This window comes from Camelus bactrianus, chromosome 5, assembly GCF_048773025.1.
Source record: "Camelus bactrianus isolate YW-2024 breed Bactrian camel chromosome 5, ASM4877302v1, whole genome shotgun sequence".
Lineage (NCBI taxonomy): Eukaryota > Metazoa > Chordata > Mammalia > Artiodactyla > Camelidae > Camelus > Camelus bactrianus.
Genome location: NC_133543.1, coordinates 29,315,265 through 29,329,112, shown reverse-complemented (window position 1 = coordinate 29,329,112; position 13,848 = coordinate 29,315,265). Strand labels below are relative to the sequence as shown.

Here is a 13,848-nt window from a genome sequence, read left to right as displayed (position 1 = left end):
CCAAGCTCACCCCACCTCTGTCGGGAGAGTTAGTTAGAGCAGGCAACAGTGGAGGTGCTTTATAATAAGGCATGGTCCATTTCTGAAGGAAAGCAGGGAGGCAGCGAGTGAAACTTGATCACTACTGTGAGAACATGTTTTCTGACTTCACCAGTTGCCCCCTCTGAATTCGTGCCTTTTCTCCTGGGATGTGGATTGGCAGTTGTGCAGAGAGCAGTGTGGGTGTGCCACAACCACACACTTCCAGGTGGATGGCCTGAAACTTACAGCAGAACATGCATGAAGTAAATGGCAACTAATGAAATAGTTCAGCTTGCTTGTAATTTTTATAGGAAAAAAGTATTGCCCAAATCAAAATTGAGTCATAGGTATGTTTAGCAAATATGATGTCAGTTCTGTTAAAAAAAAATTAGTAAATAACACATGCCGCCCCCTCTCCTACCGCTTACCAGAGAGTAACACTAACATAGATATATATTATTGGGAATTTAACAAAGGGTGATTCTCCCCGTTAATTCCTGTCTTTCATTTCCAGACTAGACATGGAGAAATGAAATACATCCAAAAACAACATGCAAAAGCCAATCTTCTCTTAGTCAACATCTCATATTAGTGGATCAGAGACAGTAATGAGGAGTCCACCTGCTAGGAGGATAGAAAATCAAATTATTTTGCTTAAATTACAGAATTGGCAAGATTTCCTAAATAGAAAAATTTCTTATTTTGTTCTATTTATTTTTTTACAGTCAAGCCATACATACCTTCACAAATTCTCTTAATTACAAATCTATACTAAAAGTGCACTTAAAGTGTAATAAAATGCCAAAGAATAGTGACAAATGCTTTCATAAAAATCTCTACACTAAATCGATGGACAGATCTACCATGTCCTGGACCAGAACCATTTTAAATTAAGTTCAATACAAGAAATACCCAAAGGCAACATGCCTAACACATGCCTTTTTACATGAGAAAATCAATATACTCATTTTTCTTCTGCTCTACTGGAAGCTTTCTGTGACCTCACAGTGGCTGTTCCGTCCCATAATCCCCAAGACCCTGCCGAGGAGGAGAGTTTCTGTTAAGGTGTCATGGAAGGCTGCAAACATTGTTATTCTCAAAGCAAGTAGTTCTGTTGTCATTATGAGTAGGCTTTTGAAAGAATGCAATTTCTGATTAAAATGCTGATATTTTATTTACAATTACTCCCAAGCATGTGATTTTATTTTTTTATTATTTTCCATGTTGGGAAAAAGTATTAGTCTCAATGTAACATGTGTTTTAAAAAAAAAACGAATTTTCAAAGGAGTTTTCTCATCAGTCCTTTCACAGGCAAAGCTATGCTTTTACAGGTTCTATATATCCATGACTATAAGAACAAGTAGCTCACAAAAATATCTCAAATTTTGTGTAACACTGCCATAAGCATATTACTATCAAATATGATTGAAAGTTTGGTTCTTACAAGCCTTTGAAAAGTAGCAACTGAACATGTTTTCTTCAGAGTCTTAAGAAACATAAATAAAAGTTTCTCACATACATTGGGAACTGCTTAACTACTTCGTAATGTTTTATTCTCAGAGAAAAATGTTAAATTAGTGAAATGTTGAATTATTTGAGATAAAATAAATGGTAATATGCTTGTGACTCTCCAACCATGGGAAATTTCCACAGTTGTAACTAATAATCATTTCTTCTTTCAAATTGAAAGCAGCATAATTAAAAATCATAGTTATTTTTGCCCCTTTTTATAGGTCAAACATCTGTATGGTATAACTGTGTTTGAAGACTATTTGTATGCAACCAATCCTGATAACTTCAATATCATAAGGATAAATCGATTTAATGGCACTGATATTCATTCACTGATTAAAGTGGAAAACGCTCGGGCAATCCGAATCTATCAAAGAAGAACTCAGCCAACAGGTAAGATACAAGATTTCTTCATAGCCTTCATGATGGTGGATTGAATGGAGGTCCATATGCCTTTGTTTGGTGTTAGAGTTCATAAATATCTGATCTGATAGCAAAAGTGTACATGTCTACATGGTAAAATGGAATAGCTCCCTTCCCAAGTCTATATGACAAACTGTTCAGTTCCAGGTGAATCGTTTCTACAACCACAGGGTTGAAATGATGGCTAGATTTAGAGGCAGAGAGGTGCTTTCACTTTTGATGTGTGTACACAGGAAACCCAGAAGCTAAAATGCTAGCGAATTTTTTTTTAATCCTTCTGGGAGACAAATTTCAAATCAGGTGACTTTCTTACAATATCTCTTCAGGTTTTATTATAGTCACTGGGATCTCTTGACTAAACATCTCAGTCATTTCTGAACACATGTTAATTAAAAAATATTTTTTAATAAGAAGGCTGCAGTGTTTCTAAGTATTTCTCAAAAACACTAATTATTTTGCATAGCAGGTTAGTGATGCTTATTCATCAATATAATTTAGGCTCAGTCATACATAGAATAATGTAACATACACAAATTCACCCAAATGCCCCTCATCTTTTGAAAACTGATTGAGAATTATCTAACCATTAACACAAATTTAGACAAGGCAGTGTACTGTCATACATGTGTTTACAGAAATTCGAATTTGGAATTCTGTAGATAACCTGATTAGAGTTTTATATTACGATTTATTTATTCACCAATTATTCATTGACCATGTACTCTGTGCCAGGAACTATTCTGCTATCGGGAATACAGCAGTGAATAAAACAGACCAAAATATTACTGCCTTTATGAGATTTGCGTTATTGTAAAGAAGACATAATTTTTTAAGTAAATTATTGTATTAAAAGATAATAAGTGCTATAGAGAAAAATAAAGCAGAAGAGTATCAGGAATGGAGGGTAGCTTGCAATTTTATATTGACTGGTCAGAGGAAATCTCACTGAAAACATAAAATTGAATGAGGAGTCTCATGATCTGACTGACTTTACTGGACTCAATGTGGCTACTCTATATTCACAGTAGGCTGTGGAGGACAAAGGTGGAAGGTTAGAGATGATGGCGGATTGAACCAAGATGGTAGCAGTGAAGGTGGTGAAAAGTAGTTAGACTCAGGATATATTTGAAGGTATAGCCAACAGGATTTCCTAATGAATTTAATGTGGGATGTAAATTTTAAAAAGAGGCAACGATGATGACAATGTTTTGGCCTGAGCAAGTGAATTATTTTTGAGGCTGGGAAAACTAAGATTGAGGCAGATATAGGGCAAAGAAAATAAGTATAATTTTACATATTATTTTGAATGTCTATCATAAATTCAGGTGGAGCTATCAAGGGGGTATTTGAATATACAAGTCTGGAGTTCAGGGGGAAGTCCAGACCGGACATAACAATTGGAATCATTGGCATATACATGGATGTGATCATCAAGGAAGTAACTATGGATGGAGAGAAGTTTCAAATAAAGGATGCTGGGACATCCCAGCAATAAGAAGTCAAAGAGAATAGGAGGGCCCAAAAGAGGAGACTGAGAAGAAGCTTGTTAAATCAGCTGGCCATTGGATCTCACAGCATGAAGGCCCTAGGGATCTGATAAGAGCAGTTTTGTGGTGAAGAGAATGCCTGGGTAGAATGGATCTGAGAAAGAATTTGCAGACAATGAGCATGGATCACTTTGAAAAGTGTTGATGTTCAGTGGAGCAGAGAAATGGAGAGCTCATTGCAAGATTGCCATAGGAATTAAGGTTAAAAGTAGGATTTTTTTCCATGATGCAGAAATAATGGCACATTTGTATGCTGATGGGCATGATCCAATGGAGAGAGTAAAAGTAATGATGAAAGAAAGTGGAGAGTTGCTAAGGAGGTGAGAGGAGATGTGATCGAGTATAGAAATGGGGTGAGATTGGAAAATATAAGCAACACTCTGGGAGAAAAAAACAGTTAAACTACATTTCAGTTATCTTTCCATTTAGTGAATGAGGAGTACAAAAAGAACATAGCACAATTTTTAAAAGCATGTGAGTTTTAATATTAAAAGAAAATTGTCATATTATTGATCACAATTCCAAGTAAGAGGTGACTGAAAAATAATATAATTACAATAACACATAAAATCCTACTGATAGTATTCCTGCTGCAGCTTTTTCTCGTTAACCTTTCTTTTTCTCATCCTCTCCATATGGTACTTTTCTTATTTTTTGTTTCTTCTCCAACTTCTACACTCATGAAACTTCCTTCTATTCCTTAATCTCCACAAGAAAACTTAGCCTTCCCTTTTTGATAGTTACAGTCACACACACACACACACACACACACACACACACACACACACACACACACAGATGCACACACTAAGAATTCATTTTGTGTAGGGTTCTCCAAATGACAATGGACTCAAAATTGAAAAAAAAATTTCTCTTAACACTTCTCAATAAGCGTAATCACTAAATGACATTTCTTCTAGTTAAGCACCCATATAATAGATCATTTCAGGAGAAATCCTTTCAATTCTTAATTACCTAACCTGGGATATTTTAACAGTATCGTTTTAATGTTTGTCAGAAAAGTGTGTTTTTTAAAAGTACAATAAGCACGTCCTAAAAAAAAACAATGCTACTTTTATTTTTGCTCACAGGTAAACAGTTTAGATTGATATAAAATCATTTAATCTCTCAGAATTTTTTTTTTAATGTAGGCTTAGGAGGATTTTGGCAAATCTCTACTTTTTTTTTCTTTTTCTTTTTTTTATGCGGTTTAAACTCTTTTCCAATTGATTATGATACTAAATAATTGGGTATAGAGATTTTTTGCTAGGATTCCCTCTTCCTGCACTGGAAAAGTTTCAACATCCTGATGCACATAATTATCTTGTCTTTGGAGAATTTCAAGCGTGCTGTGTTTTATTTGTTGTAGTCAGAAGCCACGCCTGTGAAGTGGATCCGTCTGGAATGCCAGGGGGATGTTCACACATCTGTCTGCTCAGCAGCAGTTACAAAACACGGACCTGTCGCTGCAGGACTGGCTTCAACTTGGGAAGTGATGGCAGGTCATGCAAAAGTAAGTTGTTAAAAACCCAAACATTTGCCAGCAGCTACTGCTTCAGAGTAAGGTTTTTAGTATTAATTAGGATCCTCAACATCAGTACTAACATGAGACTTCATCAGGTCAAATTTGCCTGCCGATATGTTCTAGCCATTTTGTTTTTCAAAATCATTGTTTTTTGTTTTGTTTTGTTTTGTGTCTCCTTTTTGCATGTGTGTGATAATGTGAGTGAGAAACGTAATTGGGCTGAAGGGTCACTAAATTTGTGGATCCTTGGGAAACATGCTTTAGGGAAGGTTTTTAGGAAGATCCTTCAATTCCCTAAAGAATGCTTTTGGTCTAAAGAGCCTGAATCCTTGACTGACCAGACTTTCTCTTCTCTGAACCAGAATGTTGCTTCTAGTAATAGGTGTGTTGTTTAGTCCAACAGAAATCCACGTAAAGTGACACTTCGCCTTACCCAGCACTGGGGAGTGAAATTCATTTCACTGTCTCATTTTCCAGGTAGCTGGAGCTGTGCCATTGAACACCAACCTCTTTAACAGTTTTGTTATCTACTAGTTAGACGTATCTTTGTTTTATTTTTGAAATATGTTAGAATAATTTAATTGTTCTTTATTTAAATAAGTGAATACATATTTTTCACACATGACTTTTGCAAGTTTAAATTTTTGCAGAAAATTAAGGTCTTCAGGGCCTTCAGAATCAGACATAATATTAAGGACATCCCTGTGGAGACTGTTGGTCTTTAAATGTCCCTGAAATACCATAAATTTTAAGGTTATGATGACTGCTTTTTACAGTGTCTGTTTTCTCCGTTTCATCATGGCCTTTTCTTTCTGTTTGTGCTCCCTCTCTGGTCACCATCCTGCCATCTCTTTTACCTTCCTTACTTTCTTGTCTTACCCTTGAGGACTATGAAAGAAGACCACTAAGTTTGCTATAATTTTAAAACTAAGTGGTTAACATTAATGGTACAAATACTTTTAAATTAAGAACCCAAGTTGCTCAACTGTGATAAAACTACATATTTCAGTATTTTGTTTTCACTCCCAACATTGTATCAAATTCTGTGAGTATAAAGATATCAACTCTCATGTTCAAGAAATCCTCTGGGTAATTGAGAGTATTTTGTCAGAAGCCTCACGACACGAGAAGGTGTGTGTGTGTCTGTGTGTATAACCAGCCTTTAAACTGGTCCAGTTACCACTTGGGAAGTGATGGCATGTCATGTAAAAACACAATCGTGTACTTTTATGCATACATATATATGTGTGTGTATATGTATGTATACACATGTTTGGGGAAACAACATACGATCGGAGTTGCTTAAGCTTCAATCATCCCGAATGTAGTGATCCACCAGGATCTATTTACATTTATAGTAACACAAACAATTCTAGCTATTTTAAGCAGAAAAGATCAAACGCAAGTAGATAGGTGCTTACGGAATCAGTGAGATGCCTGAAGCAACAGCTTCTAGGCTATCTCGGGAACATTCCTCAAAACTACCACAAACTAGCCTGACTTAAAGCTGGAACATGGGCCTCAGTCAGAAGCTAGGGCATCAGGAAGCCACAAGTGGCAATGGTAACTTCAAAAACACACCATGTTAGCGCAGATCTAGGGGTTAGGAAGCTTGCGTCACAGCTGACAGCTGCAGAAATGCGTGACACTGGCAGACGACACAAAAAGGAAAGACGCCCTCTCCCTTGCCTCTTGGTGCACACAAAGGGAAAAGCCTGATACGGGGAAATGCAGTTTCCCGGTTAAATGAATCTCAGCAGAAATAGCAAGAGGGGGCCTCATTTCCATATTCCAGACTTGAGCTAGGACCTCTGATATTAGGTACTTAAATCAAAACCAGAACCATGGCTACATCAGTGTCTGTGAGATGTGTATAGTTTTTGATTGTCTGCCGTACAGGAAAACACACTAGAAGAAACTTTAGGTACTGAATGGCTGAAAAAAATGATTGAATAAAACAACGTGTACACCCATGCACACACACGTACATTAAGCCAATGAAGTACCAGGTTTACCGATTACCAATTAAAGCATCTGTTAAAAAATAAAGCAATAATTTAAGTGTTAGCAAGAATGGGTATGGTGAAACTAGTGATTTTTTATGCATGGCTAATAGAACGGGAAGTTGGTAGCACCGTTGGAAGGACATTTGATAACACCTATGATAAACAAAACTGATAATATCCTTTAATAAATTATCCCACTTTTGTCTGAAGAAATTCATTATAAATATATGTATAATAACAAAAATCCAGAAGCAATCTGAACATCCTACAGTAGGTAGGTTGTTGACTATGTTATGTTGCCTCCCTAGCAGGAAACATGATGCTGACATTGGAAAGAATGTTTTGAAGGCTTTTTAATGGCACAAGAAAATGTCATTAAATTTTTTAAAGTTACATATTAAAAGACATACCTAAAATCCCAATTTTACAAGAAGTATCTATGCATATGAAGTTGGTAAGAAATATTCAGGACTTAATTCTTTAATGAATCTGTTCTACTTTTAAATAATGTAAAATAGTATTTTAAAATAAAATACTCTTGAAAGTTGGTAGACACTGAAATGCTGTGAGGTCAGTGAAAAAGAGGAATGTTAATATTCTTTACCCAGGAATTCCATTTCTGTAAGTGTATACTAAGGGATCGTCTAAGAAAATGTATAAAATACTAGGTTGGAAAAAATGCATATCTCAGTATTATAATATGAAAAGATAAAACTAATTGGAGAATGGTTTGGTAAATCAGCATATGTTATGATCGTACTGAAGGAATGTGAGACTTGATGAATCTGATGAATCAATGTAGATCATAAACTTTAATGTTAAGATTTAAGAATAAAATCAGGATATAAAATTGTATCCTTTTCTGTATAAGTAGCTATGCGTTAGAAAAATAGTTTGACAAATTAAATTTGACATCGTCACACAAAGGAGTATGATACAGCAATGAAAATGAATGAACAATGATTGTAATAACCATAGATGGGTATCAGGAGTGTAAGAATAAAACTAGCTCACAGAAGAATTCACACATGCAATTTAAGCTTGCAAAATTAAACAATCTATTGTTAGAAAATACAAACAACATATGTGCCAAATCTTAAAAAAAAAAATAAGCAGAATAATCAGGATATTGGACGTCTCTGGGATGGAAGGAGGGTGGGTTTGGGGCATGGGCATGCATTCTAATGTTCTGGAAATATTTCCAAGATCTGTGCTAGGTCCATGAGATTTGTTTTATTTTTATTCTTTATATATTAAAATTTTATGAATATTTATATCATTTAATATTCATCAACACTAATTTTAAAAGAAAACAAGAGAAAGAAAATATATAAAATAATAATATAGTTTATATTGAGGGTGTTGAATTTATGAGTGACTACTTATTTTTTCTTTTCCTTTTTTTCTCCAAATTTTTATAATGTAGTTATTTTACCTCACTAAGAATCTCTTATGGTATGGTTATACAAATATAATAGTCATGTTTTTCCTCAGTTTTATTAATAAAACTCAGTATGTTTTCCTTTCCATATGAAATATTCTCTTAAAAATTATCTAGGCTTAAGTAGAGGGACCCCTAGCAATTGGAGAGTCTTGCATGTATTTTCATACAAAGTCTGAAGTAGTTCATTCGTTCTGTAGAAAAAGCCACCTTGATTCTGGCATTTGAACTCAGGAAACAGTTTTTTGTTTTGGGTTTTTTGTTTTTGTTTTGTTCTGTTTTAGACAAGGGCTGTATTGAACATCAGAGTTGCTGGCAGTCAGCATCAACCTCTAACATTTCTAATTAAGATGTAAAAGAAAGAGTGTTGCTGTAACTGGCATTTGATTTCACTTAGAAAAATGAATCACATGTTTAGACAAACCGTAATATATTTACTGTGTGCTCCTATCTGTTTGCCTCTGACAGTCTGTAGATGCAAACTTGGAGTAGGGGGCTGTTTTAGATACTCTGAAATTTTTAGTATTGTCAAACATGATTAATTCTACAGTTAATATCTACAGATGTGTTAAATAGATTGTAATGAATTGTCAAATTAAATGTGCCGGATGCTTTAATAAATGTCCATTTTACAGTTACAAGTTATCCAATGATGTGTCATGTTTTTGCTATACAGACAGTTACAGACAAAAGAATAATTAACTAAATATAACTTATTCACGGAAGTAATTTCTATTTTAATTAAAGTAATGCAATTAGCTGGCCTTCTTACATCGAGATACATTTGGCATATTTTAGAGTTTAATTTTTGGTATTGAATTTAAAAAAACCGCTAATTGTGCCAGTTAATTAAACAGTGGCATTATGCAGCGTAAAGAAGATTAGGCAGCACTGGTTGTTTATGTTTGTAATCTTTCTTCTGCAGGACCGAAGAATGAGTTGTTCCTCTTTTATGGGAAAGGACGCCCAGGAATTGTTAGAGGAATGGACCTGAATACCAAGATAGCTGATGAATACATGATCCCTATAGAAAATCTGGTAAACCCTCGTGCTTTAGACTTTCATGCAGAAACCAATTATATCTACTTTGCTGACACCACCAGTTTCCTAATTGGCCGTCAGAAGATAGATGGCACAGAGCGAGAAACCATCCTGAAAGACGGTAAGTGACAATGTGTAACGCTGACATCAAACTGCCCAGGGACAAAGCCCTTTAAAAGGACAGATCCAATGGATGTCAGACTAACTTTAACCAGAACCCAAGTTATGGTTGATTTTTAAATATTGGTTAATTTCATTTTCTTCACTAGCATTATTTCTATGTGTTTTCTACATACCCGCCTATTAACACCTTCATTGTAAAATCAAACTTGTAGTTGTCCACTACATTGTAAATGCAGGAATTAAATTGAGCTATCTATTCATCTTCATGGAAAATGTAGATTTACAATTATGTTTACAATGCTATATGGTAGAACATAAAATTTAACAGGACATTAGAGACTTTTGTAGTATTTGGTTCTCGCTAGAATATTAGTCACGTTACTTACAGTGCGTTAAAAATAGCAATGTCCCCATTGTCATCATGATTCTTGTATGTTGTTTCTTACTTTACAAGTTTCTAAAATTGAGTTCTTTAACGTTGCCCTTAGGATGTCGATATCTGCAAAGAAACTTTAATTGTTTATACCTATTTTTTATTTACAAACACATATTTGTTACATACATATATGTAAATATATATGCATATACCTTATTAAATCAGTGAATTTCATAAATTACCTCACTTAGAATAATCAATCAAGGACAAAATAATATAGAAAACATCTTTAATAATCAAGCAAAGTAACCCTTGGCTGCAGTCACTTTTCAACATGTTTCTGATGGTTCTGGACCTCAGTTTCCTCAGATACACATTTTGCTTACTTCTCAAATAAATTAAAAATCCTTGATTCAGGGACATTAATTGCATGCTGATTATATGAAGTTCTCTGTGCTATGAGATTAGGAAAAACAAAGTTCGGAAATGGTTACTGCCTTCAAGGAGTTTATAATCTACCTTTGGAGATAATATAAACACCACCCCTCCCAAAGACAAAAAAAGGCTTAAAAGCATTTAATTTAATAAGTTCAAAGTGGGCCCAAAGAAATGTGTGATTAATGGAGAATGTCCATATAATAAGAATACACAGGAAGACAGAGATGTCACTTTGTGGGGGGTCTCAAGGAACTTTTTTGTGAAGGAGGAGATATTTGGTCTGGTTCTTAAAGGAAGAATGTTAAAGGGGAGAGGAGGATACTCCAGCACCAGGAATTCCATGAGAAAAATAAGAAAGACAAAACCCCAAGAAAGCAGATGCTCCAGAAAGAAGATGAGGGGAACATTCAGTGGACCGTTACTGGAGATTTAGTTTACAGGTGATAGTGACAGAGGACACGTGGGTCCCCAGAGGTGGTGAAACCAAAGACCTTAAATGAGAGGTGAAGGAGCTTGGATAAAATCCTGGAGGGGTAAGAGGAAATGCTTTTGATCCAAAGAAAAATGTGAATACAAATATTTTAGGAGAATCAATCTGGCAGTGGAGTATACAGTGAATCAGAAAGAGGAAAGAGAGACAATAAAAGCAGAGAAATAGACTAAAATTATTTACGGCATGAGTGGTAATGAAGGATGGTCTCTACTGTCTTTTAGAGGAATTGGGGGCAGCATAAGAAGATTATTCATTCAACTCAGGTGTGCTTTGAGTGAAGACTTTAATGATAAAAAGTACACCTTTAACGACTGACAGATGAAATGCTAAAATGAAAAATACCCCTGCTTTTGTCTTTTTATATAGTTTACTGATTAAGGCAATATAAATCCACCATGACTTAACGCCAAGAGTGTCTAACTGGAGTTAAGATTTGTACTTTAAAATGGATGTGGCAGGAACTGTCTGCCTCCTTTTTTCTGTAATGTGCTATCAGATGATACGAAGTGTGCAATTTTAGAAGGACGATGAACTTGCACATTCTAAGTAGATGCATTTGGATTGCTCTAATTTGGACCTAGACGTTTTCAAGAGGGACTGAAATGTAATATAGAGGGTTCTTGGTTTCTTTTCAAAAAATGTCAGTTCTCATGGTGACTGAAATGTTCCAGCTAATAATCCTAACTGATAACAGTATCAGTGACATTGGGGTTCTTTGCTTTCTACCACAGCAACGGAGGTGGACTCTAATAGCCCCTTGACTGCCAGACATGTCTGTACAGTGTTGCTTTGACAGGATGAAGGTTATGAAAACATTTCGTAGATTTCCACACCTGACATACATTTAACATTTTAATAACCTTATACAAAGGACCGCTTAATGTCTTTTTATTAGTTTATTTTGTTTCTTGCCGGTAAGGAGAATAATAATAGACATTATGCTGCAAGATTAAAGTGTCAGAACAGAACTTACATTTGGCAAATGACAACCTGTGTTTCTTGGAGTCAGAATAGATAAGTTTTCTGTGTGTGTTCACTCATTTAACTAGTGTGTCTGCCATCTAACCTGAAGACTGAGAGGTAATACTTGTTTTGACAAATGATTTGGTAAGCTTAGTAGGAATTCTGAGTCTTAGTTAAATTGGTATGGTTTGAAAAGGCATAAAGATTTTTCAGTTTTTACGTAAATATCTTGGGCATATTCTGTGTAAACTCAGATCCTTTCAATACAGAAAAAAAGAGCCAGCATTTCAAAAAAAAAAAAAAAAAACCACCTCTATTCATTCTCTGATTCTGTTTTCTCGCTTAGAATTTTATTGAAAACCTCCTAAATGTGATATATCTTAGAGGCTTTGTGTACATCTTGTGGGCTGAAACAGTACATAGTTAAATAAATGAGAGAGAAAAATTGTCCATTTGAGGTACTTACATGTAGCTCGATAATTACTGAAACTATTAAATGAAGACATTAGTGATTTCATAAAAATAGGCTTCTATAAGGACAAAACATTTACCCGTCTTTATTTTTAACTCTTGAGAATTTTTGTCAAAATTTTGGTAAAATTTATACTATTGATTTCTTTTAATTAATTACTTGATTTGTTTGTCCAGTCAGTAAATATTCATTGAATGCCTTCTCTGAGCCTGGCACTGTTCTAGGTGATGGAAATGCTGCAGTAAGAGGACAAAGCTTCATACTTAGTTTATATCCAAATAGCAGGAGATAGATAGTAAATAAACACATAAATGAAGAGATAGTAAGTGCCCCCCCAAAAATTAAGTGAGATACTGTGGTAGAAAGTAAAAGAAGCTATATCAACAGGAGGCAAAAATCAACCGAGTGGACAGATAGTTTAAATTAGTCATTCTGTTACCGAATAAAGTTGTGTGGACCCCACCTGACCCCTAGCCCAGCCGAGATCCCTGCCTCGGTGTGGAAGTTTCCTTTTCCGTTCTGGTTTGCGCAGCCAGGAAATGAAACCAAAGCTGAGACTGAAGCAGTGCAAGCTTTTTTCAATGGCCAGAGAATGGAGAAGTGGGAACTTGGTTCACAAAGTAACTTCTTGCTCAGGGGACGATTAAGGCAAGGTTTTAAGGGCAGGGGTATTGAGGGGGAACCATATGCATTGGTTTTCTGGGAATAGGTAGCTTCTTCCTGGAACTGGGGTCCCACCTCTCTTCTGTCCTTGTGTGGTCCTTTGGCCTCTGAGTCAGAAGCAGGTTGCACATCATGGATGAACAGGCAGAGATCTTCCTCTTACAGTGAGACGGTAATGAGGTGCAGGGCAATGTTTGTCTATCTTTGATGTTGAGCCAGCTTGCACTAGTTTTCTTATAGTTAAACTCTTGTTCCTATGCTTTGAACACAGCTAGAGGGTACAGTTAGTTGTGGTTTTCTGCACATTTATCTGGAGGGAGTGGCAGGGGTATGGTTCTGGGACAACAGCTTTGGTAAGAATTTTTGCCAGATGAAACTGTTACCTCTCTCTAAGAGAACAAGATAGATACTCTATATAAGATTGTATTTATGTTTATCTTCTTGGATGTCTTGTCAAAGATTCATGTTTCATGTTTCAGAATGAATTATAACTTGCAGCAGAAAAGAAAAAATATAAAAATGATAACTTAGTATTCAATTTATGGTTGCATATATTCTATTAGTGCAGTACTTGTTTTTAAGCTGTATAAATTAATTCTACTAGGATACATATTTCCAAAAAGAAGACATGTTAAAATAATCTTTCATATCGTTTCATATCCTTAAAGTATTAAAAAAAAAACACTAAAGGATATTTTCCTGAATTTGAAAGTTATTAATGCCTACAGCTATGTATAGCTGAAACAGTAGTTTCAATAGATCGTATAATTAAACTATAGACTTGAGGTCACCAAGTTCGTGGTA

General features: G+C 35.2%; 1 protein-coding gene across 1 annotated transcript in view; it reads left to right on the top strand.

Annotated features, from left to right (window-relative positions):
- LRP1B (LDL receptor related protein 1B) overlaps window positions 1-13,848 on the top strand; it is a 1,597,029-nt gene that overhangs the window by 879,211 nt on the left and 703,970 nt on the right. Inside the window, exons 9-11 of the mRNA XM_074363587.1 lie at window positions 1,755-1,926; window positions 4,873-5,016; window positions 9,401-9,637. Of these exons, the coding sequence (XP_074219688.1) occupies window positions 1,755-1,926; window positions 4,873-5,016; window positions 9,401-9,637 (553 nt within the window). The remainder of the gene's footprint in view (window positions 1-1,754; window positions 1,927-4,872; window positions 5,017-9,400; window positions 9,638-13,848) is intronic.